The following is a 27,646-nucleotide window of genomic DNA, read 5'->3' as shown; positions in this document are numbered from 1 at the left end:
AGAGTTTGGAGATGTGGAGGCTGGTGAGACGGCCTGAGGAGGTAGGCGCAAGATGTGGGGAACAAGAGTCCAGAAAGGGGTGGCCTGCCAGAGAAGGCTTGGGGAGGACTGGCAGCGAGAGACAGGACTGAGCAAGGCTGGGAGGAGACTGGACTGAGGAGGTGGCTGGGCAGGGGAGGACGCGTAGAGCTGAGTCATACGTACACCTTCACCCCCGCCCGTAGCCCCCAGCCCTCCCTCCGGTCCCCCCACTCCCCGTTCCCCCGCCACAGGTGGGCGTTCGTTCGATCCCACCTCCTCTGGGCAGACCGGCTGGGCGCCGCAATGACCGTCACGTACACAGCCCGCGTGGCCAACGCGCGCTTCGGCGGCTTCTCGCAGCTGCTGCTGCTGTGGCGCGGCAGCATCTACAAACTTCTGTGGCGGGAGCTGCTCTGCTTCCTCGGACTCTATATGGCGCTGAGCGTGGCCTATCGGTGAGGCCCGGGCGGGCGTGCGGGCCAGCGTGGGCTGGGAAAGGGCCCGGTGTGCGTGCGGGGACCGGGAGCGGGGAGAGAGCGCGCGCTGGGGAGGGAGCTCGCCCGTGACCCCGCACCCCTCCCGCAGCTTCGTGCTGACCGAAGGGCACAAGCGCTACTTCGAGAAGCTTGTCATCTACTGCGACCAGTATGCCAGTCTCATCCCCGTCTCCTTCGTGCTCGGTGTGTTCGCGCTCCAGAGTTCCCTGTGCCGATGCCCCATCCCGAGAAGCCATTCATGCCTTTTGGAGACACCCCATTCCTGCCTCTCTGAAACGCCCCTCAAATCCAGCCCCACAGGCCCCCATTTCTGCGTCCTTTATACAAACGTGGCCCCTTGGATATCACCTGGCCACAGTGCCCCTTGAGAATTCCATGTCACCCACATGCTCACCCCTGGTCACCTCGGGGCCTTCGCCTGTGTCTGCATAAGATTCTAGTGCCCCCTCCCCGTGTCCCGGCCCCAGGAACCTCCTCCAGGGACCTCTCAAGTCCAGCCTAGGCTGTATTTCTCTGGCAAGCCTGGCTCCCAGCCTCCTTCCCATGTTCTCTGCCCACACGGTGGGGTTACCAGCCTATGCCAGGACATAGATCCTGTGCTCAACCCCTTCATATGTCTCTGGCTCAGGGGCGACCTGTGGCCTCGGTGCAAGCTGCCTGTGGGCCCTTTGCCTCTGCCTCCATACTGAGACCCTAGGCCCCATCTCAGGTGACTCCCAAGTAGGTAGCCAGAGTGACCCAGACTGCTGCTCGAGCCACTCTGACCTCAGGGCTAGACCCCCAAGTTCCCAGCCCAGGTGGCCCCGTGGGGTCAGGGTGACCAGCCTGCCGGGTGTTGCTGATGCAGGCTCTATGTCACCCCTCTTCCCACACCCTGGGCCCACAAACCCCTGGCCCGTGTCCCCACCGAGCGCCCCTTTCCGGCTCTGCCGCAGGCTTCTACGTGAACCTGGTGGTGCACCGCTGGTGGAACCAGTACCTCTGCATGCCGCTGCCCGACGCGCTCATGTGCATTGTGTCTGGCACGGTGCACGGACGCGACGAGCGCGGCCGCCTCTACCGGCGCACGCTCATGCGCTACGCAGGGCTCTCGGCCGTCCTCATCCTGCGCTCGGTCAGCACCGCGGTCTTCAAGCGCTTCCCCACCATAGACCACGTGGTGGAGGCTGGTGAGGCCCGGGCTGGAAGCGGGAGCTGGGCCAGACGGAGGGGGAGGGAGGGCGGAGGGCGAGGCGAGTGACCCCAGTAAGGACGAGAAGGCGGGGCGAGTGACCCGCCCCCTCCCCCGTCTCACCCCTCCAGGGTTTATGACCCGCGAGGAGCGCAAGAAGTTTGAGAACTTGAACTCATCCTACAACAAGTATTGGGTGCCCTGCATCTGGTTCTCTAACCTGGCAGCACAGGCCCGGCGGGAGGGCCGCATCCGTGACAACAGCGCCCTTAAACTGCTGCTGGAGGTGGGCTCGCCAGCTGGTCATTCATACAAAATACCGAAGAAATTGTACCCCGCCCCGGAACTGTGTCAGACAACGAGCCACGCGCCTCCCACGAGGCTGATTCCAAACACCCTTACCTAGCAGCCCCCAGGTGCACAGCTATCTCACGGCCCCCACCCCAGGTGTACACTCACCACTAAATACTCTCCCTTGCGCTCCCAGAAGCACAAGGTGACCACTCACCACCATCCCAAGTACCCACACCTAATCCCCACGTGTGAGCTCACGAGTCAGGCCCGCCCATAACTTGCATCTGCCCCCAGGAGCTGACTGTGTTTCGGGGCAAGTGTTCGATGCTCTTTCACTACGACTGGATCAGCATACCCCTCGTCTACACCCAGGTAATCCCGCAGTGCCTCCACGTAGATCCGTCGTCAGATACACTGGTCTCAAGGGGAAATGGAGGGCCAGCTAGGACCCCATCACAGTGACTCCTGATGCTAGCCCTGGTCTCTCAGAGAACCCGAGGCCAGGAGAGCCTGACCTGGCCACTGCCTGCCCCCAGGTGGTGACAATCGCAGTGTACAGTTACTTCCTGGCCTGCCTCATCGGTCGCCAGTTCCTAGACCCTGCACAGGGCTATAAAGACCACAATCTTGACCTGTTTGTGCCAGTCTTCACTCTGCTGCAGTTCTTCTTCTATGCCGGCTGGCTCAAGGTGGCTGGGGCCCTGAGCCTGGGCTCGGGAGTGGGGCGGGCAGGGGTTCTCAGGTCTCTGCTTACCTCCCTTCTCCCCACTAAGGTAGCAGAGCAGCTCATCAACCCCTTTGGAGAGGACGACGACGATTTTGAGACCAACTTTCTGATCGACCGCAACTTCCAGGTGAGACTCCCTTGAGCCCATACCCAGGTTCCCAAAGTGGTCTTGGCCTCAGTCAACCCTGACACGACTTGCCCAGGCTTCGCCTCTGAACCATCCTTCTCTCCTTGGCCTCACACTCCTGCGGGCCCATGCCTCGGCGCCCGTGCTTTGTTACCCCCACCTAGCACGGTGTCCCCGGCTGCAGGTGTCCATGCTGGCCGTGGACGAGATGTACGATGACCTGGCCATGCTGGAGAAGGACCTGTACTGGGACGCAGCGGAGGCTCGGGCCCCCTACACCACGGCCACTGCCTTCCTGAGGCTGCAGCCTTCCTTCCAGGGCTCCACCTTCGACATCACGTGAGCCAGCGGGGTGGGCGGGGCCTGCTGGATGCTAGGCTTATGGCACTGTGGGGACTGTCTAATTGAGGGGGGGCGGTCTGTGGGACCCCACAACAGGGCTAACGGCTAAGCTGGAAATTTGGGGCTAAGAGCTAAAATCTATGAGGATAGCCATAGCCGGTTTGGCTCAGTGGATAGAGTGTCGGCCTGCGGACCAAAGGATCCCAGGTTCGATTCCGGCCAAGGGTACATGCCCTGGTTGCAGGCTCGGTCCAATGTGCAGGAGACAGCCAATCAATGATTCCGTCTCATCACTGATGTGTCTCTCTCTCTCTTCCTCTTCCTTCCTCTCTGAAATAAATAAAAATATACATAAAAAAACTAATTTCTAGACACATATAAAGTAAAATAGAAATAAACCATTGCTTCTTAAAAAAAAAAAGTCTATGAGGATAGTGATTGGGGTCAAGGTCTGGGATCAGGCCACTAATTGGAGTCAGAGCTAAGGGCTAAGGTGTGTGAGGATTGGATGGGTGGTCAGAGGCAATACGATGCCACAACTACGGCTTTGAGGCCTAAGTTTCAGCAGAGCCAGAACCAGAGCCAGAGGATAAGGCCTGGCTCTTGGGTGAGCGGCCAAGATCTTTTGGGACAAGTGAGACATATGAGTGAGTGGAGCCAGGAAAAGCAGTGGGCCTCGGTCCCACCTCTGTCAACCAAGGAGAGGGGCGAGGTAGCAGTGCTGACCCACTCTCCGTCCCACAGGCTGGCCAAGGAGGACATGCAGTTTGAGCGGCCGGACGGCGCGGACTTGCCGCTTGGTGAGGCGCATGGCGATTTCTTGCAGCGCCTCCTGCCGGTGGGCCCGGGCATGGCTGCAGGAAGCCTGCTGGGCCGGCGCCTGTCCTTGTTGCGCCGCAAGAACAGCTGCGTGTCGGAGGCGTCCACAGCGGCCAGCTGCGCGGGCACTAGCGCCCTCGATGGCGTAGCCCCGGAGTGTGACTGTGGGGACCTACTGTTGGACTCCGGACTTCGAGAACCGGAACCCGAGCCCCACACTGGGCCAGAGCCGCCAGTCCCTGGGCTGGACGCTGAGCCCTTCACCACAGTGCCCATGCCCGCACCCAGAGGGCCAGCTCCGCCTTGGCTGCCCAGCCCCATTGGCGAGGAAGAGGAGAATCTACCTTGAGACCCTTGGGCTCAAGATCCCCAAGAACAAGGAATCAAGACCCACACCGCACCCATGCAGACATCTGAATTTCATCAGCTGGCTTTAGACCAGCTCCCGCTACCTGTGCTCCTGCCTTCATGTCTGGCCTGTGTCTCCTGTGGGCGGGCCCTGGGCTCAGGGGAAAGGGATTTTTCCAGCTTAGAGCAGCTCATTCTTCCTGCCAGCGCCCCCGCCCCCAACTGCCTGGAAGGGTTCTGTGTGTCCTGCCTTTATTGTTTTCACAAAATGGAGATATGAGTGCCTACCTCTTTGAGTTGTGAGGATGGGAATGAAATAACAGCTTTAAAGCCTTTGTACATAATAGGTGCTCAATAAAATGTTAGTGGTTTCTACTCAATGTTGTTAGTCTGACTTCTCCTGCCACGCATTATGCTAAGTCTGATTTTAGCAATTTTCCAGGTTATTTCATGATGCCCTGCCCACTTCTTTCCAAAGTCTGCTCTCTGAAATGGCCCCATCAGTGCACACAACTTTACTCATTCATTAAAGTACCAGCCACAGTCCCAGGACTACGGCTTCCTGCTGCCAGCCTTGATTTATGATTCTACAAGCAACCTTTCTATGCCAAGTCCCTGAATTCTCAGATACCCTTTTAGTGCTCCTGGTCTTAATTCAATCATGTGCTGATGACCTCTGTATTAGATGTCCACACAGGATCCCTCCCCTGTGTCTAGACCCATAGATCCAACTGTCTTCTCATTGTCTCCATGTAGGGTAGGGATCTCTCAGGCATCTCGGACATAACATGTCCCAGAACCAGCGCCCCTTTGGCTCCCCAACCTCTCTCTGTTGGCTCTCTCCTTCCAGATGATGAGGCTAAAACCGGAAGTCATCTTCAACTCCTTTCTCTTACCCTCCTTCGCACTAACCCAGCAGCAAATCTCATCGGCTTGGTCTTCAAATTGTATCCAGATTCCAACCATTTCTCCTTCCTCTAGGACCCCCACCACTGTTATGCACCCACCCAGCTGGACTAGTGACCTTTGCCCTAGTCTCTCAGCTCTGGCCTTAACCGCCCCCGCCAAGTCAGTTCCTCCCACAGCAGCCAAAGGGAGCCTATGAACACCCAAATTAGATAACATGCTTCCATGACTCCCACTGCACTTAGGATAAAAGCTAGTCTTCTCCACAGTTCACAAGGCCCTGAACAATCTCCCTGCCCTGGTCTCCTCCCTTCCCCTTACTCACTCCACACTATCCCTCTAACCCACCCAGCAAGGTTTCATCTCAGGGCCTCTGACATGGTGTTCCCTCTGGCTGGATTGCTCTTCCTCAGAGACCTACGGAAGAGACCTACATGGCCCCTTCCTTACTCTCCTTCAGATCTCTGCTCACATTATATCAATTCCTTGGTTAGACTTCTTTTGCTGGCCTTTTATTAAAAATCCCCACTTCCTGCCCTAGTCGGTTTGGCTCAGTGGATAGAGCATCGGCCTGCAGACTGAAGGGTCCCAGGTTTGATTCCGGCCAAGGGCACATGCCCGGATTGCGGGCTTAATCCCCAGTGGGGGGCATGCAGGAGGCAGCCAATCAATGATTCTCTCTCATCATTGATGCTTCTATCTCTCTCTCCCTCTCCTTTCCTCTCTGAAATCAATAAAAGAAATATATTTTTTTAAAAATCCCCACTTCCTGGAGCGTTTGAGATCTTGCTCCCCATCATGCTGTCAATTTGGCTCAAATAAATTATTACTTTTGTTGTTGTTGTTAATCCTCACCCAAAGATATTTTTCCATTGATTTTTACACAGTGAAAGGGAGAGGGAGAGATAGAAACATCGATGTGAGAGACACATCGATTGGTTGCCTCCTGCATGCATCCCGACCAGGACCAGGGAACCTGCCACCAAGGTATGTGCCCTAGACTGGAATGGAACCCTGGATCCTTCCATCTGCAGGCTGACACTATCCACTGAGCCAAACCAGCTAGGGTTCAAATTAATATTTATAAAAAAATTGTAATCGCAATCTACCTCCTGCATCCCCATCACTTTTTTCTGCTTTATTTTTCTCTATTGCACTTCTCACATAAAACTTTTATCTATTTCCTTTATTGTCTGTCTCCCTTCATTGGAAATAATGGCTTCATAAGGCAGGGATTTTTGTCTGAAGCTTCTTTAAAATCCACCACTCATGCACAGTTACACAAACGCAGACATGACTCTCACCTCTCACTGGGTACTATCAGTCATTCACACTTGAGTAAGACCACAAGCCAGGCCTTTCTTAAAAGTGGTGGTCTGAGTCCTGGACCCATCGTCTCTCCCTCACCTCAGTGCCCAGAGTCCAGCCAGGGAAGATTGAAAGTCTTTATTATTTTTCTTCTCAAATATAAAATCACTCTCTCTACCCTGGCAGCTCATTAACTTCAGGAAGAATATTAAGGGTAAGAATCACATTGCTAAAAAGAACAGACCCATACCTGCCTCCCACCCTGTCCTGTACTCTTGTCTCACCAGGGAGAACAAAAGGCACAGGTCATGACCTCAAGGCTCTCAAGCAGCTGACCCAGGCATGATGCTGAGCCCTGGGGGAGTTGGGGGGATCTAGGATTAAGCCCTGACTGGCTGGGCAGGTGGGCAGGATCCTGAGGTCCATCAATGCTTGTCAATGGGGCGCATGTTCAAGTATGCTAGGCGTCCCAGGGGTCCACGGCGAGCATTGGTAGCCAGCCGCTGCTGTGCCAGGAATGACTGAGCATGTGCAGGTGCCCGCTCTTCCCCTGCTCGCTGCTGTAAGGCCATGCCCTGGAGAGAGGGGTGTGGTTGGCATTAGATGAGCCCAGGGGATGCCCCGACACTCCAGCGCTGGTGCAGTGCACTCACCATATTATACCAGGCACTGATGAGCAACTTTTCTTCCTGCTCACGCTGACTTCGATTCTTCTCAAAGTCCATCTGCCAAGGATGCAATAGTCAAGGGCCTGGATATGCTGGGGGCAGTGAGGAGAGATGAGGGCACCCACCTCCAGGTGTCGGATTCGGACTTCCCGCTCCTGGAGCTGTGTCCTCAAGGTATGGAGTTCTGGAGGCACCCCCCCTGGTGGCCGCTGCTTTGGTTCCAGAGTCTGTATGACCTAGGGGTTGGGAAAGATACAGCCAAGGTGACCTTGGCTTCACTGGTTGTTCGACACATTGGAGTGTGTTGAGTGTGACAACTCATGGCTATGGTGTAAAAGTCTGTGCCATAATGCGGTATGACAGGCATCGGGGTGGGGGCAGAGATGTGCAAACTGTAGGAGGTGTGACCCAAAGGGAGGCAGCAGGCTGGACAGCAGGTCATTCAACATCCTCACCGTGCGTGCCTTGTCCACATAGCGGCGGTACCGCTCCTCCATGGCCCGCAAGTCTGCGTCCTTCTTCTGCAGGCTGTCCTGAAGCTCCTCGATTCGCCGATCTGCTGGGGGAACAAAGTGGCCCCTGAGGTCCATGCCAAGCTCAGGTCTGCCCCCACCCATCGGGCTGTGGAGCACTGCTCACTGCTGCCGTCGGTGGGTGGCTCCAGCTCCTCGATGTACTCGCGCTTCCGCTGCAGCTCCAGATCTGCTTCATGCAGCTTCTGCCTGTGGGCAGGGGACAAGCAGTAGTGGTGGTAACCAAGGCATTCCCAGCTGGCTGGAAGTGTCCCTGCCTGGCTACAGAGGCCTTTCTGCCTGCCTCCCAAGCAGAGCGACTGTGTGCTCTGGCCCCACTGCCTCCTCTGCCACCAGAACCACAACCCTCCAGACCCCTAGTCAGGTGACCCATAGACCAGTCCCCCATCTGTCCACTTCTCCTATTTCACAGCTCACATTCTGATCCAGCCACCACTACCCATTGCCAATCTGTTCTACTCTCAACCCCTCAGTTCCATTCTCCACCCAACAGCCAGTGATCTTTCTAGAATGCAAATCTCTTTTAACAAAAGGAAATGCTAACTACAAATTGTACCTAGGTTTAGTGCCCTTTGCCACCAGTGGCAAAACACAAAAAACTTAATAACACTTCCTGTAGGTGACACTGTTATTGTGCATTGAACGCGAAACATAGTATAACATCTAATAGTTACATCTACTAAAATCACAAAGGCATGTGCCCTCTGAGTCACCAGTTCCACTTTTGTGATATATTTGCACACAGGTGAAACAAAGCACATGTAAGGTTTTACACTTGGTTGCTTTGTTTGACATTGTAAATACCTAGAAAGAACAAGTTAAATACACTATGATATTCACAAAAAATGCTACAGACCAGCCCTTCTGGCCCAGAATTTTATAGGAGAATTAAGCTCTAATGCCTCCAAGTATCCAGCCTCTGTAAGGAAATAACTTTTTCTGTGCTCTGGGTGAGCCTCAGCTACATTCCATCCTTGGTCAGAACTGAGAAAGCCACCACCCAAATCATTTTCAGTAAGGCCTAGGTTTCCCATGGACTCCCGCTGACACAGGCCGCTATATATATATTTATCCTCATCCAAGGATATGTTTGTTGAGTTCAGAGAGAGAGGAAGGAGAGAGGGGGAGAGAGAGAGAGAGAGAGAGAGAGAGAGAGAGACACAAAGAAACATTGATTTGGCTGCCTCCCATACATGTCCTGATCAGCAACTGAACCCAAAACCTGTTGGTGCACAGGATGACACTCCAACCAACTGAGCCACCTGGCCAGGACCAGGCTGCTATATTTATAAAAAATAATGATTATTTATTTGGAGAAATTTCTCTGTCATTCTAAATAGGAAAAACAAGTACAGACTAGCTCATATTATACTACCTTTGTGTAAATAAGGACTGAAAATTAAAATCAATATTCATATTTGTTTGTATTTGCTTTAAAAAGTCTTGAGGGGAAAGCATTTTATAAAATAAATGATTCTCTAACCACTATGCTGTACACCTGAAACTAATACACAATAATATTGAATGCAAACTGTAACTGAAAAAAGAAAAGGAAAAAATCCTCTGGAGGGATTTCCATAATAAACTAATAGGAATGGGGGTAGAATGGGGTGGAAACTGAGTCAATGGTGGCGGGGAGGGGGGTGGGGGGAGGAGGGAACACTGGAGGTATACATTTTGGTTTTTAAACTATAAATGTGATCCAAGATGGCGGCATAGGTAAACACCTAAACTGCTGCCTCGCACAACAATTTCAAAACTACAACTAAAAGACAAAACATCTATCACCCAGAACCACGGGAAAGCTGGCTGAATAGAAGTTCTACAACTAGAAGAAAAGAGAAAAGAGCATTGAGATGTGCACAAGCGCTGAAAAGCTGAGGTACGGAGGCGCGTGAATCGGGCTGGCGGCGGGCAACTGGGAGCGCTGCTTTTTTCAACCTGAAGGGAGACAAGCTCCCGATTACTCTGAACTCCAGTTTCTGGGGAGACACTGGGGACCCAAACTCCTATGGGGAGAAGCTGGACTGTCTGCCATCGGGTCGGAAAGTGAGGGTGGCTTTCTTGCAGGGGTGCGCGCAGCAATCATTGTTTACTGCGCTGGGGTGCGGGACATGGGGACTTGGAAACGTGGAGACCCAGAGACGGCTGACTGGCAGCCATTGCTGTTTGCCACGCCCTAGCCTAGTGACTCCCTGAGACCCTGCCCCGCACAATCTACAAACCCACCCAAGCTCCAAGCAGCAGCTTTTGCATATAAATGGTCTGCCCTATCGCAGCTTAACCAAGCAAACTTGCAGCCCGGGTCAGCTGCAAAACCTCCAAACCCCAAGCAAAGAGGAAAAAACTTAGTTCTCGCTGTAGCTCCTGTTAGTTGGCCTTAGACAGTAGCTGACCTGCACCCCATTGGAGATCCAGACGCTAGTGTATCTAGTGGTCAGTGTGAGACAACACCAGATTTCAACTACTCACATCCACAAGTGGCACATTCAAGAGGCAGACTCAGTGAGCACCAAAGCCCCACTGAAGCAAGTCCTGCCCCATAAGCGTGTCTCCAGCACAGCAGTTCTTCCATTATAGACAGAGCGGGTCCTCACAGCCAATTGGCCTGGAGGTCAATTCCTCCCAGTGTACCAACAGCAATCAAGGCTTAACTACACCAAGACTTTGCACTCAGCCCACAAAGGGGTGCACCAAGAGTGTCTACCTCAGGTGATAGGTTGAACCACTAGTCACCTACCACAGAAAACCACTCCATCAACGCAGGGAAGCAGCAAAATGCAGAGACAAAGAAACATGTCACGAATGAAAGAAGTGGAGGAAAGCAAACTACTGAACATAGAGTTCAAAACCACATTTATAAGGTTACTCATGAATCTTCTAAAAACCACCGAGAAACTTGATGAGACCTCTGAGGAGCTTAGTGAGACCTTCAAGGACGTTAATGAGAATGCCAAAAAAAATGGAAAAGGACCAGTCAGAAATTAAGCATACACTGTCTGAAATAAAGAATATACAGAAATTCAACTGTAGATCAAAGGACCCCAAGAATCAAACCAAAGATCTGAAATATGAGGAAACAAAAAACACCCAACTAGAAAAACAAAAAGAAAAAAGAATCCAAAAATATGAAGATAGTGTAAGGAGCCTCTGGGACGACTTTAAGTGTACCAACATCAGAATTATTGGGGTGCCAGAAGAAGAGAGAGAGCAAAATATTGCAAATCTATTAGAAGAAATAATGACAGAAAACTTTCCCTACCTGGTGAAAGAAATAGACTTACAAGTCCAGGAAGCGCAGAAAACCCCAAACAAGAGGAATCCAAAGAGGACCACACCAAGACACATCATAATTAAAATGCCAAGGGCAAAAGACAAAGAGAGAATCTTGAAAGCAGCAAGAGAAAAACAGTTAGTTACCTACAAGGGAGTACCCATACGACTGTCAGCTGATTTCTCAACAGAAGCTATGCAGGCCAGAAGGGAGTGGCAAGAAATATTCAAAGTGATGAACAGCAAGAACCTACAACCAATATTACTCTACCCAGCAAAGCTATCATACAGAATTGAAGGTCAGATAAAGAGCTTCACAGACAAGAAAAAGCTAAAGGAGTTCATCACCACCAAATCAGGATTATATGAAATGCTGAAAAATATTCTTTAAGAAGAGGAAGAAGAAGAAAAAGGTAAAGATAAAAATTATGAACAACAAAATGACAACAAATACATACCTACCAACAAGTGAATCTAAAAATCAAGTGAATAAAAAATCTGGTGAACAGAATGGACTGGTGAATATAATAGAATCAGGGACATAGAAAGGGAGTGGACTGACAATTCTCAGGGGGAAGGGTGTGTGAGGGGTGTGAGAAGAGACTGGACAAAAATCTTACACCTATGGATGAAGACAGTGGCGGGGGTAAGGGCATGGGGTGGGTTGGGGAATCAGGTGGAGGGGAGCTATGGGGGAAAAAAAGAGGAACACCTGTAATAATCTGAACAATAAAGATTTATTTAAAAAAATAAAATAGTTTTTTTAATGATGTAAAAAGTAAAAGAAGACTATCACTTTCAGCAAAGTGAGACTACATTGATGAAATTCTCTCTGTGGTTTCTCCACTGCTCCCCCAAAACAGTCTTTACTGCTGCCCGTGGCCTTTAAGGCCCCACTAGATCTGAACTTTCAGTCTGTATTTCTGCTGACTGGTTCACCTCACAAATGACTCTCCATGACACCTCCCCATCCACCATACCTTTGCCCCAGCCTCCCCCACCACTAGGAGAGCCATCCCTCTGGGACTCACAGATGTTCCTCTAGCTTCCTCTTCAGTAGGGCGGGCTAGGGAAGAGAAGAGGCGTGGGGTGAGTGGGGTCCAGAGGTCCCAACCCTTTTCTGGGGTGAGGTGTCACCCCGGGGCCCATGGTACTTACAATGGACTGCATGGGGCATCGGACAGCAGATGGGGAAAGAAAAGAGGGTTATTAGGGGACAGGAGGGAGGGCCAGGCAGGAAGATGGGCACTCACGTCCTCCGTCTTGCCCCCCTGCTCCTTCAGTGCCTTCTGTAGGTCCTCCACCTGGACCCGTAGATCCAAAAGCTGCTGCTGGTTCAGCCTGCGGGGGTAGGTGGCCACTCAGTGCCTGCGCTGCAGGTCTCCACCGCCTCCACCCCCCTCCACCGCACCCTCACCGGTGCTGCGTCTCGAGCTGGTGGCGCGCACGGTTGGCCTCCTCCAAGTGGCGCTGCAGCTCCTCCTGCCGCTCCCGGTCGGCCGCCTCCTGCTGGCACAGGCGCTTGTTCTCTCCCTGAAGCTGCAGGAGCGCCTCCCTGCGGACCAGACCCCAGGGAGTGAACGCTGCTAGGACCAGTCACCCCGCAGCTGGCAGAGGGGACCAGGAAAGGGACAGGGCCCTGGGGAGGAGCCCAACCAGACCCTAGGGCAGGCCTAGAGTCCTGGGGACCAGGGCCGGCGTAGGTATTCTGAGTGGAGCTCTGGGGACCAAAGTGGGCCGGGCTAGGAGCTGGGCCTAGGGGCGAGGGAGGGGATACAGGAACTGGTTTGAACACTTAGGGAAGGGGCGGTGGGGAAGGCAGAGGCAGGAATGGGAAGAGCTGGGATGGGAGAGCCCACCTGGGCAGGGCACAGGGCACTGAATTAGGAGCTACATTGAGGACAGGGCTGTGCCCTGGGAGCAGAACCCAATATGGGCAGGGCTGGGGCATAGGATTTTTTTTTTTAATATATTTTATTGATTTTTTACAGAGAGGAAGGAAGAGGGATAGAGAGTTAGAAACATCGATGAGAGAGAAACATCGATCAGCTGCCTCCTGCACACCTCCTACTGGGGATGTGCCCGCAACCAAGTTACGTGCCCCTGACCGGAATCGAACCTGGGACCCTTCAGTCCGCAGGCTGACGCTCTATCCACTGAGCCAAACCGGTTTTGGCGGGCATAGGATTTTTGTATGGCTGGTGGAGCCAGATGTGTTGGACCTATTTTGTGCACTGAGGATGGGTCCTGGAGAGGCAAGCCACCAACAGGGCTAGAGCCCGGGAAAGGTAAGGGCAGAATTTAGAGTGGATGGGTCTAGGAGTCCAGGTAGGACTTGGGAACTGAGCTGGCTGGGTTATGGTAGGTGCTTGCATTGGGGACGGGGCTGAGGGTGGGCTCTGGCAGGTCAGGGTGTGGCCAAAATTCTGAGTGACCCCAGGATACCTGAGCTCTGCAGGTAGGATCTCTGCTGCCAAGTTTTCCACAGCCGGAGAGGTGGGATCCAGCGAGGGGTCTGGAGAATGTGAGAAACTTTTTCAGGTAGCTGCACGGCCTCCACTCTCATCCTTAAAATCCTCTTTCCAAGAATCATCTTTTTTTGTTTGTTTTTTTTAATCCTCACTCAAGGATATTTTCCCATTGGTTTTTAGAGCGTGAAACTCTCTCTTTCACTCTCTAAAAACCAATGGGAAAGGCAGAGAGAAATATTGATGTGAGAGAAACACATCAATTAGGATTGGTTGCCTCCTGCATGAGCCCCAACCAGGGCCCGGGCCAAGGAGGAGCCTGGAACCGAGGTACGTGCCCTTGACCAGAATTGAACCTGGGACCCTTCGGTCCACAGGCCAATGATCTATCCACTGACCTAAACCAGCTGGGGCCAAGAATCATCTTAGAGGGCTCAAGTGCAGACAAAAACCTGGCTTGACATACGCCCCCACCATTGCCTCCAGCCCCACAAGGAGCCATGATGCTTGGCCCACCCTGAGCTCAGGAGGACAGCTCCTGCCTTCTGTCGGCCCTTATCACCTGCCCCTCTAGTGTCTCTCCAGCAGGACCTAGTTCTGCTCCCAGCTTAGACAGGCCCTGAGGCACTGCCTTTTCTGCCTGCCCTAATAGCAAGCCAGGCCACACATACCCCCAGGATCCCGGGATAGGCCCCAAACTCACCAGCCTGGGTCGGTCCCCGAGGCTGCAGCTGGGCACAGCGCAGCTCCTCATTGGCCTCCCGCAGTGAGTCCCGCTCAGCCAACAGCCGCTGGAGGGAAGGGGTGCAAGACACCACTTGAGGCCCACTCGAGTGGGCTACCCCATGATGGGCAGGCTGGGGCTTGTGTGGTGGTACCTCATCCTCACCTCTTTCTCCTTTGTTACCAACTCATACTTTTCCTCCAGATTTCGACACTCAAATAGCCATTTTTCAGCCTTCATGGCCTCCTCCTGCTGCTGGCTCTGCAATTCCTGAACCTGAACAGAGGGGACATGTAAGGATGGCAGAGTGCGATGAGGGGCAGGGACTGAGTTCAAGGTAAAGGGGCAGGGCCCTGGCTGGTGTACTCAGTGGTTAGAGCATCGGCCCCAGCACTAAAGGGGCTCAGGTTTGACTCCCAGTCAAGGGCACATAACTGGGTTGTGATTTGCTCCCTGCCTCCCATTGGGGCATGTGCAGGAGGCAATCGGTCGATGTGTCTCTCTCACATCCATGTTTCTCTCCCCCGCCTCCCTTCCTCCCTTCCACTATCTCTGAAAAGCAATGGAAAAAATGCCCTCAGGTGAGGATTAAAAAAAAACAAAACAAGTGCCCAGCGTGGCTCAGTGGTTGAGTGTCAACCTATGAACCAGGAGGCCACAGTTCGATTCCCAGTCAGGGTACATGCCTGGGTTGGGAGCTCAATCCCCAGTGGCGACATGCAGGAGGCAGCCAATCAATGATTCTCTTTCATCACTGATGTTTCTATCTCTCCCTCTCCCTTCCTCTCTGAAATTTAAAAAATAAAAAAATAAAAATTTTTTACGGTGTTAAGGTGAAGGGGCAGGGCCAGAGGACCCAGCCTCAAAGAATTGGAGGGGCTGAGCTTAAGATAAGGAGCAAGGCCTACGACCTAGAGATTAGCTGGCCTGCCTAAAGGGCGTGACCTATATAAGCAATAGAGACCACTCATCTCTAAGGGGCTCAGCACCACGAGAGGGTCCCCAAAGTGAATGAAGTGAGCCACGAGGGCCCAGATACAAGGACAGGCTCCCAGGCACCCCAGCCCCTGCTGCACCTGCAGTCGCTGCGCCTCCAACTGGGCGCGCAGAGAGCCAGCCCTGCGCAACTCCTCCTCCAGCTGCCGCGTGCGCTCTGCGTGGCCAGCGTTGCGCTCCTCCAGCTGCCGCACCTGCCTCCGCAGCTCCCGGAGCTCTCCCAGGCGGCTCCGGCAGCTGCTCAGCGTGGCCTCTAGCTGCCCAGCACGCTCTGAGGACTGTCTGGGGGAGGGGGCAAGTGGGAGAGGTGGCTGGGATCTGAAGTCAGGGTTTAGCTTGGATGCAACGCCCTCAAGGCAGAAGGGATCATGTCGGTCTGGGGGCACTTGAGTTAGAGATGGTGGGTCTTGAAGATCACGGTCAGCCTAGACCTGGTGCTGTTGGGAGTTGTTAGGGGGCATAAAGGGAGCCTAAGTGTCAATGCTAGCCAGGGTCATAATCAGGGATGCTCAGTGGTGGCACTGTGGTGGGGACACAGAATGGCTGTGGGGTTACAGGGGAAATGATGGGGGCTCAGAATGGCTGTGGGGTTACAGGGAAAATGATGGGGGCCCAGAGGGATTGAGGAGCCCCAAGGACACTTTGGAGTCATGAGGTGACTGTGGGGTTGATGTGAGCACTGTGGGTGCAGGGGCAATGGTGGGGCCATGGGAGAGCTTTGGGGCCAGAGCACTATGAGGTCCTTGAACTTACTTTAATATTACAGAAGTGCCCTGGGGTCACAGGAGAGCCCTTTGAGGTTACAGAAGGCAGTGAGGTCGAGGGAGGGGGTGAGTGCTGTGGGGGCCCACTAAGTACAAAGGGATTGCCAGGGTACTGTGGAGTCACGTAGAGTCGTGTCATGGGGGGCACAATGGGAATTACAAGGGATGGCAAGATTACTGCACTGTGGGGTCCTGGAGGGCTCCATGGGATCCTGAGGCATGGGCTGGGGAACCCTGGCCAGATCGCTCAGTTAGTTAGAGCATCATCCTGATGTGCCAAGGTTTCGGGTTTGATCCCCAGTCAGGACAACCAGTGAATGCATGAATGAGTAGAACAAAAACTGATGTTTCAATGTTCTTTCTCTCTCTCTCTAAAAATTGATGTTTCGATTTAAAAATAAGATAAGACCTAGAATGAGGTAGTGGGATCTGGGGAGCATTGTGGGGGGCCCTGGGCTTGCTGTGATCACAGGGATGCTATGAGGTCTGGGTGATACAATATGGGATAACAGGGGGACACTGGGTAGGTCCTGGGAGACACCATGGATCCAGGGGGCTTGGTGATATCCAGAGGATGTGGTAGAGTCCAGAACAGTGCAGTGGGGTTTAGGATGGCATGGAGTCTAGAGGGCATTATGCGGGTCTACTGGGCATTTCAGAGTTACAGAGGTACTGTGGCATCAGAGGGGCACTCTGGCAATGGGGGTGTGTGGTGGGGACCCAGAGACCCACCACTCACCGCAGTTCATCCATCTCATCCTTCAGGGCCTGTGCCTCCTGGGCCAGGCTGGTCAGTGCCTGGTTCCGCTGCTGTAGATCAGTGACCTCCCGCTCCAGCTCCACACGTCGCAGATGATCATCCTCCCTGCTGTTCTCCAGCCTGGGGGTTGGGGGGGCACGTGAGGGGACTGCACCCACCCCAATCCCCTGACCTGCCTGGCCCCAACCCCAGCAGCCCACACCTGAAGTTCTCTTCCTGCAGCTGCTCCAGCTGGGACTGTAGCAGCAGCAACTTCTTGGCAGTGAGGCCCATGGAGACCTCGCCCTCTGGCTGGCCCACCTGCTGCCGCAGGACTGCGTTCTCCTGCGCCAGGCTCTGCTTCTCCTCTGACAGGAGCACCAGCTATGGGCAGGGGATGCAGTGAGCTAGAGCTGAGAAGGGGGCTATGCAAGATAACCCTGCCCTAGAAGCACCTGTCCCCACCTCAGCCCCACCTGCCGCTCCAGGTCCAGACAGCGCTGCCGAAGCTCATCCCCCTCATCAGCCTCCTCACTCAGGAAGTAGTACCTGCGGGACTGATAGGGGGGCAGCAAGGAACTCAGGAATGGAGGGGAGGAAACTGGGGGAAGGAGGCTGGGATCTCTAGGGGCAGAGAGGAGGGTTTCAAGAACCCCTCAGGATCTAGGAGAAAGCTGGGACCTCAGGATACTGGAGGAAGGTCATTTGGGAATCCTGGGTACCCAGGAAAAGAGGCTAGGCCCCTGAGGGTGGTTTTCAGGCTAAAACACAAGCCCCTCCTACTTAGGTAGCTCAGAGAATCAGTAATGGGGTTGGTACCCTAACCAGGTGCCCCATCCCTTACCTGGCTGTCAAAGTTCCCATATGTCTCCTGTGACAAGGCATCAGGGGTGTCTTTGGTCATGAGCTAGAGGGAAATGGGGTGGCACTGAGATGAGCTGGGCCCTCTGAGGGCAGCCTTCAAGGCCTCCATGATCCATCCTGAGAACCTCTCCATCCTCCTGTCCCCAAAGGCATTTCTCCCTATAATCCCACCCTAAAGGCTGCCCCCCTGCCATGGGTCCAGCACACAGAGAAGACGGGCCCTTTGATGGTGACTTAGAGCTGGGAGGAGCTGGCAGATATGAGACAGGGAAATCTGGCCAGCTGAGTTCCAGGCAAAGGCCAGACTCATCAGGGCAGAGCCTGTGGCCAGTTGCCTCTGCCCTGGAGATGTCCCCTCCCCTGCGGCTCCTTGCCACGTTGGGCACTCCCTCCTACCTCCTGGATGGCTTCCATCACCACATGCTGGACCGATTCCTCCAGCGTCATAATTCTCTGGATGTGCTCTGGGGGTCAAGGTTGAGGAGACTGAGATTGGGGAGGAGGATTTCCTTGGGTTTTCCCCTAGGGACCCCCTAACCCCCATACCCTGCTTTTTCTCGCAACTGATGGCACAGCCCAGCACCAGCTGAAGCAGCTTGCCGAGCTCTCCAGGGTCTGAGAACTGGCCAATGAGGCTCACATCTGGGAGGTGCTGCTCCAAAATGGGATGTCCTAGGACCTGAGGACAGGTGGGAGGAGGGGTGGGTGGGTGGGTGGGTGGGTGGGTGTCAGGGGCTCATAGACTCTTCTCCTCCTCCCAATACAACCCCTAAATCCCTTTATAGTTACTCACATCCTGGGAGTACTCCACCAGGCTCTGTAAGATTATCTTCAGATTGCTGACCTGAGGAGAGACAAGGAATTGTGTCCAGAGTCCCAGAGCCTCCCAGAAGGGGCCAGGCAGCCCTCACCCTGAATCTATCTACCCCATCCTTTTTTTCCTACCTCCCCTGCCAATCCCTGGTCATCTCATCCTGTTTGGCCTCATTCTCCATCTGAATGTCCCTTCTCCTAGGCCTGATCTGTCTGCCTGCCTTTTTTATGCACCTGCTCATCTTGTTCACATGTCCCCAGAATCCAATCACTTATCACCATCTGTCCAACCACGCTTTGGCCCTAGCCACTGTTATCTCTTCCCTGAATTGCTGCATCAGTCCTAGCCCAGCTTCCACTTTCCATTCCTCTTGAAGCAGTCAAGGGGAGCTTTTTCAAGCCCAAGCCAGGTTTTCCTTTTCTAAAACCCTTCCTTGACTTTGCACAGCACTTAGAATCCACCTCCCTGCCCCAGCCTGCCAGGCCCCTGATGATCTCATATACCATTCCTTTGCTTTCTGTTCAGATTCCTCTACCATTCCTCAATCACACCAAGCTTATTCCCAACTCAGAGCCTTTGCATTTGCTATTCCCTAGCCTGGAATACCATTCCTCCAAATGTTACACGGAGATCAGCCTATCTGGAGTAACTGTCCACCAACCCCCAGTTGTTCTCACTCCTAGCCTGCTTTATTGTCTTCTTACAACATATTGCCATTGGAAGTCAACATTTATGTTTGTGCATGCAGGTTTTTGTTATTCCTTGTTGCATTCCCAGGCCTGCTCGATAGATGAATGGAATAAAGTTGGCTGATCACCAGACATCTATCCCTCTTCCTAACCAGGTCTGTCTGTCCATCACCCAGGAAATATGTCTATCTGACCCTTCTCTGATCATCTCTTCACCAGTCTGAACCCAGTCGAGTCCACCTATCACCTTCAGCCTCCAGTTGGGACCTGGGTCTTCTGAGATGCGCTGGAGCCAGGCCTCGTTGAACCAGGAAGGGTCTCTGGAGGTGAGAAGGTGGAATGAGCTGCTGGGAGACCTTTCTGGGACCCTCCCCCTCAGCCTCACTCACATCTGGTTCAGCACATAGGCTATGGCGAGGCCACTGCTCAGGTCCTGGGGGCTGGTACAGGGGGATGGGATGGGGAACGTCTGCAACTGTGGGAAGAGCAAAGCACAACAGGCAGCGTCAGGGCCTGGGATCACTGAACCAATCCCCTTTTGCAGACTTTTCCGGTCAGCAGGAACTTCACACAGTTGAACTTGAACGGTTTAACAGGAGCTGGCCTGTTGCTCCAGCAAGCCAGGTCCTTGGAGGAGTGGCCTCTGCTCACCTGGGACCGGAGGGGGCGTGACCTCACTTCACCTCCGAACCTCAAACCTCCCGCGACCAGGCCAAGGTGGAACCAAATGACCTGCTCCCCGCAGGCGACGCGTCACGAGGCCAGCTCACCTGTGCCCTGGCCCCACGTGACCCAGTAACGAAGGGGCGGGACCTCACCTGTTCGGTCCACGCAGACCTTCTACGTGACAGGGGCGGGTGCTCAGGCCAGAGTCCATCGGCCCAGCAAGCCGACGACCCCCTTCCTCCTCCCAGTCCCAGGACGAAAGGTGAGCCGAACCAAGGCCGGGCCCCCGGGCGAGAAGAACCGGCGCTCACCTGTCCCTGGCCCCACCCTCGACTTACCCAGGTGAACAGAGACACACATAGTTCGGCCTTGTCCACGCTCATGGTTCCCGATCGGATTCGACCCCGGCCGCGGAGCCCGGCCACCGCAGCCTCCTCCAGGTCCGCCAACAGCGAGCGCCCGCAACCTCGACCTCCCGCTCGGCCTAGAGCGCCGCCCCGCCCCGCCCCCTAGGCACCAGGCCCCGCCCTGGACACGTGATCTCCTCCCGGCGCCCTCTCAGGCCTCCAGGGCTGCCATCTTGGTTCCGGGCAGCGTTCGGGCGCCCGCCCTGCCGCTAGGGGTCAGTCTGTGCCAACCTTGCGCTTCCCGTCTCACCCTGCTCTTTAGGGGAGCGCGGGAGTAGCGGAGACCTCAGGATCGTTCCTCAGCATCTGAGGCAGAACTACCCACCTTGTCATAGAGGCGCGCTCACGTCCCTTCCCTTCCTTCGGCTGGAAGAAATTCTGCTATCTAAATCACCTTACGATCCGAGCCTTTCTCTGCGCGAAGGGGCAGGCCATTACACATTCTTTGGACTTGGAGCGGTGGGCGGGGGGGGGGGACCTTAAAGGGGTCTGTCTTCCGGGTGGAGGTGACTCGGGAGTCTTGCCCCGGGGTAGATAAGGAGACATGGATGTGGTCCTAGGTCGAGGACAGGATGATTTAGCCAGACAGATGTCCTGGTGATGGACAAACACACTTGCCCAGCCTGGATCCGTCCTCCACTGAGCTTTCCCCGCACCTTCACCTCCCCCCGAGCTCCGAGCAGGCCTGGGTCCTCCTGTCTCAAAGCCCAGGCCAGGCCGCCCTGGTCCCTGCGCCCACCAGGGGGCGCTCGGACCCCAGGAAGGCGGCCTAGGGAGGGGGATCAAAGGAAAGAGATAACCAGAGCAGTTAACAATAAAATCGCAGCCACCGTTTATTGAGTGTCTACGGTATACAGTTCCCGCGCTTCGCGATTTTAATATGTAAGTGGCTGGAATCTCCCCAGGACTCTAGATGGCAAGTGGTGTTTTAATTCTCAGTTCAGGGGCGAGGAAACAGGCTCTGGGTGGACCCGGCTTTAGGAGGAGTGGTAAAGCCCGCGCCCGCCGACGCCCGAGTTCTCCGAAAGCCCCTCCCCCCAGGGGCGGGCGACATAATGAGCAGTAATTAGAGGTTATTAGCTGTACCCGGAGGGAAGGGCGGGCTTTGCTTTGGGGGTGGGTCTAGGTCTGAGGGGAGGGACACTGGTCTCTCCAACGCAGAGTCCGGCTCCGCCAACCCTGCCGGAGCGGGTTAGGCAGGATGACCACAGCCCCCACGCCGCTTCGCACAAACAGTCACTCCACCACCAGACACGCGGTTACAGCCCACTCAGATGCGCAGCCGCACGCACCCACTCGGAGGCTCGTCTACACCCCACATCCCCTTCCTATGTTGTTTTCAGCCTTCAGCCCCTGGGAGCGGGGTGGGAGGGGGAGAAGGGGGAAGGGGACAGGGGCCGGCAGGCTGTGCTGGCTTCCGGACTGGGCGGCCTTCCGGCGGGCGTGGGAACCACTGCCGCTGGCTCCGGCACCCCGCACCCACCCGAGGAAAGAATGCTACCAATAGGGGGAAACGGGGCCATCCTGGCCCCGGGTAGAAGTGGAAGTTGAGCCAGGAACTAGGGCTGTTCCTGAACTAGCATGGAGGCTGGAGGGTGGGAGTATTAGTGAGAGGACCTGGTTGCCTAATGTTTGGGGACATACTAGAATCACCATATATTTAGGTTGGGGTCCCCAATGTCCACAAAAGCCTCAGAGATCTTGATGTTTTTGATGTTGTTGTAGTTTTAATTTCTTTATTGATTAAGGTATTACATATGTGTCCTTATTCCCCCATTACCTCCCCACCTCCCATTCATGCCCCCACCCCCCTGTTGTCTGTGTCCATTGATTAGGCTTACATGCATGCATATAAGTCCTTTGGTTGATCTCTCTCCCTTACCCCCACCCTCCCCCTACCTTCCCTGAGGTTTGACATTCTGATGTTTCTCTCTCTCTGGATCTATTTTTGTTCATCAGTTTATGTTGTTCATTATATTCCACAAATGAGTGAGATCATGTGATATTTATCTTTCTCTGCCTGGCTTATTTCACTTAGCATAATGCTCTCCATCTCCATCCATGTTGTTGCAAATGGTAAGAACTCCTTTTTCACTACAGCGTAGTATTCCATTGTGTAGATGTACCACAGGTTTTTAATCCACTCTGCTGATGGGCACTTAGGCTGTTTCCAAATCTTAGCTATGGTGAATTGTGCTGCTATGAACATAGGGGTGCATATATCCTTTCTGATTCGTGTTTCTAGTTTCTTGGGATATATTCCTAGAAGTGGGAGATGAATCTGGGAATCCAAATATTTGGAGCATGATCTTGAATTGTTCTAATGCTGATGTGATAGCATGGGCATTCTAGATATCACGTGACTTGAATCCCCATATTTAAAGAAAGGTCCATGTGCCATCAATTTGGAAGAGGAACCACAATCCTCCATTTGGGGCAGCAGGAATCTCATGTTTGGAGTGAAAGGGAGCTCCAATATTGGCAGAGAAGAGCAGTAATCGCTATAATGGGATGCAGGGAGTCATACTGTTGGGGCTCAATGAAAGAGGTCAAAAGCCCTCATTTTGTGGCAGGGACTCTATATTTGGGGGAAGGATGCAACCCCGCATTTTTGGTGAGGGAAGTCCCCCAAATATGGGGATGGTCTGGAGACCCCCATTTCATAGAGACAGAGTGTACCGGTCTGGGCCAGCAGTCCCCAGCTAGTTTTGGGACCCCACACCCTCCTGTTTCCAGGAACAGCTGGGCCCAGCCTGTGAAGTATTGCTGGGAAGCCGGTGACTCAACCCCTCCCTGCGGCCACAGCTGGACCCCCGCCCACACCCTCCAGCCTTCACATCTGGGCAGAGACCCAGTCATGAAGGCTGGGATGGGGACCCTGGGATCATACAATTGGAGGATGGTGCCCTTCCCCAAGGCTGACTACATCTATTGGGTGGACATCATGCCACATACCATGGGGGACTCTGACAGGCCCTCTGCACTTCAGGCACATCCCTCCAGAAACTTCCATTTTGTCCCCCTCCTCATGTCTGTATGTCTGAGTCCATGTAAAGCATGCTCACATTTTGTAGGTATGAGATGGTGGGTTTGTGATTGTATGCACATGTAGGTGTGTGTCTGTATCCACCTGTGTCTTGGTATGTCTTGGAGCCCTGGGAATTTTATGCAACAGGCTATCTCTGTGTGACCTGGTGATGTGTGGGATTGGGGGGCTGTCAGGGACTGGGGTACATGCTCTCTATTGAGACCTTGGTTTGTGTCTATATACCTGTGTCTTCCTTTGTGTGAGAAGTATGTGACAATCAGTACCTCTATGTGGCTTTAGGTTGTGTTTCTGTGTGACTGTGTCCTACTTCCTATCTATTATATATCTTTCTGTGACAGTGTGATCCTGTCATGTGTCCTTGGCTTGTCCATGTCCTCACAATAATATAGATGTCCCTGTATGTGGCCTTTGGGTTTGTCTCTGTGATCCTACTTGACTTCATGCGCCCTGTTTGTGATGACCCTATGACAGCATGACCGTCATGGGTCTCCATGTCCAAGACTTCGTGTCTTGTCCTTTTTTTAAAATATATTTTTATTGCCCTGACCGGTTTGGCTCAGTGGATGGAGTGTCGGCCTGCAGACTGAAGGGTCCCAGATTTCGATTCTGGTCAAGGCAGATTTCGATGTGTTGCAGGCACATCCCCAGTGGGGGGTGTGCAGGAGGCAGCTGATGGATGTTTCTCTCTCATCGATGTTTCTAACTTTCTATCTCTCTCCCTTCCTCTCTGTAAAAAAATCAATAAAATTTATTTAAAAATGTCTATATTTTTATTGATTTCAGAGAGGAAGGGAGGATAGAAACATCAATGATGAGAGAGAATCATTGATCGGCTGCCTCACGCACGCCCCCCACTGGGGATCAAGCCGGCAACCCAGGCATGTATGTGCCCTGACTGGAATCGAACCAGGGACCCTCCAGTCCGCATTTGCTGCTCTATCCACCGAACCAAACCAGTTAGGACATGCCTTACTTTGTCTTGATGGTGATGGTGTGGCTTTGTCAGAGTGCCTGTATATGCCACCTGTGTATGAAGATGGCCCTGTCTGTGTGCCCATCACAAGCGGTGGGTGACAGGTGTGTCTGTGTCATTCTCTGGGTCTCCGTCTGCGTCTATGTGACCCTATCCCGTTCGCTGCCCGGCTGGCTGGACCAGTGAAGGCTTTGCCAGCGTGTGGCAGGTGTATCCTGTACCGGTGTAACACGCTGGGCCCTTGGAAAGTCTGTGACCTTGTTGGGGAGCGCGCTGAAGTCACAGGGACAGAGCGCTCCGTGGGGAAGCGATGTGCGCACGCAGGGTCAGGCGCGCTGCATCCTGCCTCGCTCTGCTGGGAAGGAAGGCTCCCTCCCCGGCTGCGGGGGCGCGTGCGTCGTGCGTGACGTGAGACACGACGGGGATCGCTGCGTGCATGGAGCCCGACGCGGTCGTGCGTGCGAGCGCGGGGAACAGGGATGGGCCAGCTGAGTGTGCGCGTGCGGGGGCGACTGCTGGGGCGCGCGGGGCATAGCCGGGCCCCACCCGGGCCTTGGGGCTTAGGGCGCGGGTGAAATCCGGGAGGGGGGCTGCCGTTAACCCCTTCCTGCCCGACCTGAAACTTGAGGCCCTACGACGAGCGCGCAGGGGCTCCCCCCACGCCTGGGGGCCGTCCCTGTCGGGGGAGGAACCCCTGTCGAACTGAGACCCCCCCTCCGGTTGCCATGGGAACCGGAGCTTTCCTGAGCGCCTAGCCCCAGTCCTCTGATCCTGCTCTTCCTCCAGCTCCCTTGTCTGCAGATCACGCGCTTCCTGCTCCCAGTCTCCAGGGAAGGGGGTTGGGGTCAGCGAGGCCCAGGCCTGCTGACTCAGGCCAGTCTGGTGGTCCCCTGGCCGCAGCGGACCTTGCTACCCCTTTTCTGCCCCCATGACTCATCCCTCTCGGCTTTCCCCTTGTATGACTCAGGCCCCTGGGGAAGGGGGTTTGTGGACTCTGAGACCCCTCAAAGGGAAGGGGGCTGAGAACCTAATCCTGGGGACCTCGTGTTCTGGGGAAGGGGGTTCCCCTCCAACGGGGGTGGGAGGGGATGTCATCTCCTACCTGGCACTAGCCAAGGTCACTAGAGGTGTTTCCCCCCACCCTTGAATTGGCAGCCTTCCCCCACCAGGCCTCCGGGAACCCAGCACTCCGCCCTTCCCCCACAGCCCACAGGAAGTTTTGGCAGAGCTTCTCATGGCGATGAAACGGTTAAAGCCGTTTTCTTATTCATTTCATCCAGGGGCCCCTTTTGACTCAGAGCAAGCTGGGTGCATGCCCCCTTGAGCCGAGCCTCCTGGGGGCCCAGGTTCATACTTCACCCTACATGTACCATTTTTAGAGAGAAAAGGGAAGGTGGTTGGTGAGCTGGCTGGAAGTCTTGGCTGGCATACCGAGAACTGGGTTCAGATCCTGCCTCTGCTCTCGTTGCTGTCTAGGGCTGCTTCCCCATCTGGAAATGGGGGAGAATTATGTGCAGCTCACAGTGGCATTATGGAGATTAGGTGAATAATGGATGAGATTTTGCAAGCAGAGTTGGGCACAGGAGCAGGAAGGGGTCTTGGCCCACAGAAGGACCCAGGCTCCTCTTGTCTCTCAGGCCTGAGTGCCAGGGTGTCTAGCAGGAGCAAGTCCTTGCCAGGCAGGCCTTGCCCCACCCAGGCACTCTGAGGCCTTGGGGTTCATCCTGTCCACCCCTGCCCTGGGCAGGCACCCAGGAAGTGAGAGGCGGGACAGGAATGAAGCAGAACCTGTTGGGCCTGTCGCCTCCCTACCCCCACCCTCATTCTGGGCCCTTGACAAGGCCCCCACGCTGCAGCCCCACCCCCACCCCCACCCCCCGCTACCCTGGACGCCTGGGTCTTGACCCAAGGGTGGCCCGAGGGAAGGGATGTTGGCGGAGGCAGCGTCTAGGGAACATCCTGTGGACTGCTGGCTGGACAGACCAGACAGGAGGGTCAGCCCCTCCCAGGGCAGGGCAGAAGTCAGCTAGGGGCAGAGTAAACATGCCCAGGGAGGCCAGACTTGGGGGGTGGCAAGGAGTGTACACACAGTCACTCTGAGAGCCAGGCCAGACACACAGACCCCTGGCCACAGAAACACTGCCAACCTGGGACACAGTGACAGGGTCAGACACACATCTGCGCAAGATGACCCAGCAACGGCTGTCTCACACAGACACAGTGGCAGGGCAGACTCAGGAGCAAGACTGAAATGCTGCCAAACACACAAAGCCATCCATAGGCCAGAAGCACACAGGCAGGCTGTGTGTGACAAGGATAAATCAACTTGGCGTACAGGCAAGATTGACATACTAGCCATAAGCACAGAGAGACATTCCGGTGAGCACCAAGCCTGGCTGATCCAGTGGCATGGTCACACACACGCTGAGACAATTGTGACAGGCCAGAAACACACAGGACAGACACAGAGCTGTGCATCAGACATAAGCAGGCAATGCATGCATGTTGACAGACTGGGAGAGAGGGACAGTCACTTTCAGCACCAGCTGTACAAGGGGTGTTCAGATACTGTCAGACCTGACACACAAGACAAAGCCACATGTGCACATGCACTTACACACTAGCAAGATCACCAAAAAGATACTCAGAAGCAAAAGGGAAAAACATGAACCTATGTTGAGATGGATGGAGAGGACAGAAAGCCCCTCCGCAATGTGTACACACACTCAGAGAGCCCAAAGGACACCAAGATTTACAGATACACACTACCTCACTGGTAACATGCACATATCAGTGATAGATCCTCTGTGTCAGCTGGTTTTCGACTTCCGACTGATCTTTCAATCAGACCCACTGACAGATGGGACAAATGGGAGAAGACAAACTGACATATTTACATATATGATCTGGACAGACACATGAAGCAAAGAGAGGCAGACAGGCCACAGTCAGACATTCATAAACATGTTGGCACAGAAACACCCTGACAGAACCTGTTGGCTAGCACGCATACACACACACCAGCCGTAGAGTTCACATAGAAACACACACAGACCAGCCACAGCACTCACACTCACACACACACACACACACACACACACCAGCCATAGAGTTCACATAGAAACACACACAGACCAGCCACAGAACACACACACACACACACACACACACACACACACACACACACCAGACAGGCCACAGTGCGACATTCATAAACACAATGGCACAGAGACACCCTGACAAAAACACACACACACACCAGCCACAGACCTCACACACACACAGACCTCACACAGGCAAGCCATGGACCTCACACACACAAACACACATACACACCAGACAGGAATAAGCCATATGAACTCCAAACAACACATGCATACATGTATAGGTCAGCCATATGCAATTGATTCCATAGACCAGGGGTCGCCAACTGGTGGTCCCTGAGGTCCGAAAGGTTGG

General features: G+C 54.2%; 2 protein-coding genes across 5 annotated transcripts; one reads left to right on the top strand and one right to left on the bottom strand.

Annotated features, from left to right (window-relative positions):
• Positions 1-324: 324 nt before the first annotated feature.
• BEST2 (bestrophin 2) lies at positions 325-4,347 on the top strand (the record flags this gene model as incomplete). Its single annotated transcript, XM_080675462.1, has 9 exons — positions 325-476; positions 607-701; positions 1,454-1,687; positions 1,821-1,975; positions 2,278-2,355; positions 2,520-2,672; positions 2,757-2,837; positions 3,022-3,176; positions 3,924-4,347. The coding sequence occupies 9 exons, from the start codon at positions 325-327 to the stop codon at positions 4,345-4,347; spliced, it is 1,527 nt and encodes a 508-aa protein (XP_080531588.1).
• A 2,335-nt stretch (positions 4,348-6,682) lies between these two features.
• Positions 6,683-20,276, bottom strand: HOOK2 (hook microtubule tethering protein 2). 4 transcript variants are annotated; one of them, XM_080676598.1, is made up of 22 exons: positions 20,097-20,276; positions 19,482-19,567; positions 19,340-19,412; positions 18,383-18,433; positions 18,136-18,268; positions 17,986-18,053; positions 17,570-17,632; positions 17,202-17,282; positions 16,949-17,109; positions 16,726-16,866; positions 15,303-15,504; positions 14,392-14,502; positions 14,206-14,293; positions 13,480-13,549; positions 12,452-12,589; positions 12,288-12,375; positions 12,066-12,100; positions 7,868-7,950; positions 7,684-7,784; positions 7,354-7,464; positions 7,214-7,285; positions 6,683-7,135 (listed from the first exon to the last, which is right to left on the bottom strand). In XM_080676598.1, the coding sequence occupies exons 1-22, from the start codon at positions 20,139-20,141 to the stop codon at positions 6,986-6,988; spliced, it is 2,151 nt and encodes a 716-aa protein (XP_080532724.1). In that variant the 5' UTR covers positions 20,142-20,276; the 3' UTR covers positions 6,683-6,985. The 4 variants fall into 4 exon arrangements, with proteins under 4 accessions (XP_080532724.1, XP_080532726.1, XP_080532723.1 ...); XM_080676597.1 differs by having other exon boundaries at positions 6,684-7,135; positions 7,684-7,787; XM_080676600.1 differs by lacking the exon at positions 18,136-18,268 and having other exon boundaries at positions 20,097-20,262.
• Positions 20,277-27,646: the final 7,370 nt, after the last annotated feature.

This window comes from Plecotus auritus (genome assembly GCF_963455305.1).
Source record: "Plecotus auritus genome assembly, chromosome: 6".
Taxonomy (NCBI): domain Eukaryota; kingdom Metazoa; phylum Chordata; class Mammalia; order Chiroptera; family Vespertilionidae; genus Plecotus; species Plecotus auritus.
Note: the sequence above shows the minus strand (reverse complement) of the source record. Positions and strands in the feature narration are given on the sequence as shown.

What these genes read in the sequence shown, in the direction of transcription:
- HOOK2 (XM_080676597.1), bottom strand. Translation starts at nt 20,141, where the DNA reads ATGAGCGTGGACAAGGCCGAACTATGTGTGTCTCTGTTCACCTGG. An exon ending in TGGTGGAGTACTCCCAGGAT is followed by an intron (nt 18,269 to 18,382) that starts GTGAGTAACTAT and finishes ACCTGTCCTCAG; the next exon opens with GTCCTAGGACATCCCATTTT. An exon ending in ATGTGGACAAGGCACGCACG is followed by an intron (nt 7,465 to 7,683) that starts GTGAGGATGTTG and finishes CCCAACCCCTAG; the next exon opens with GTCATACAGACTCTGGAACC.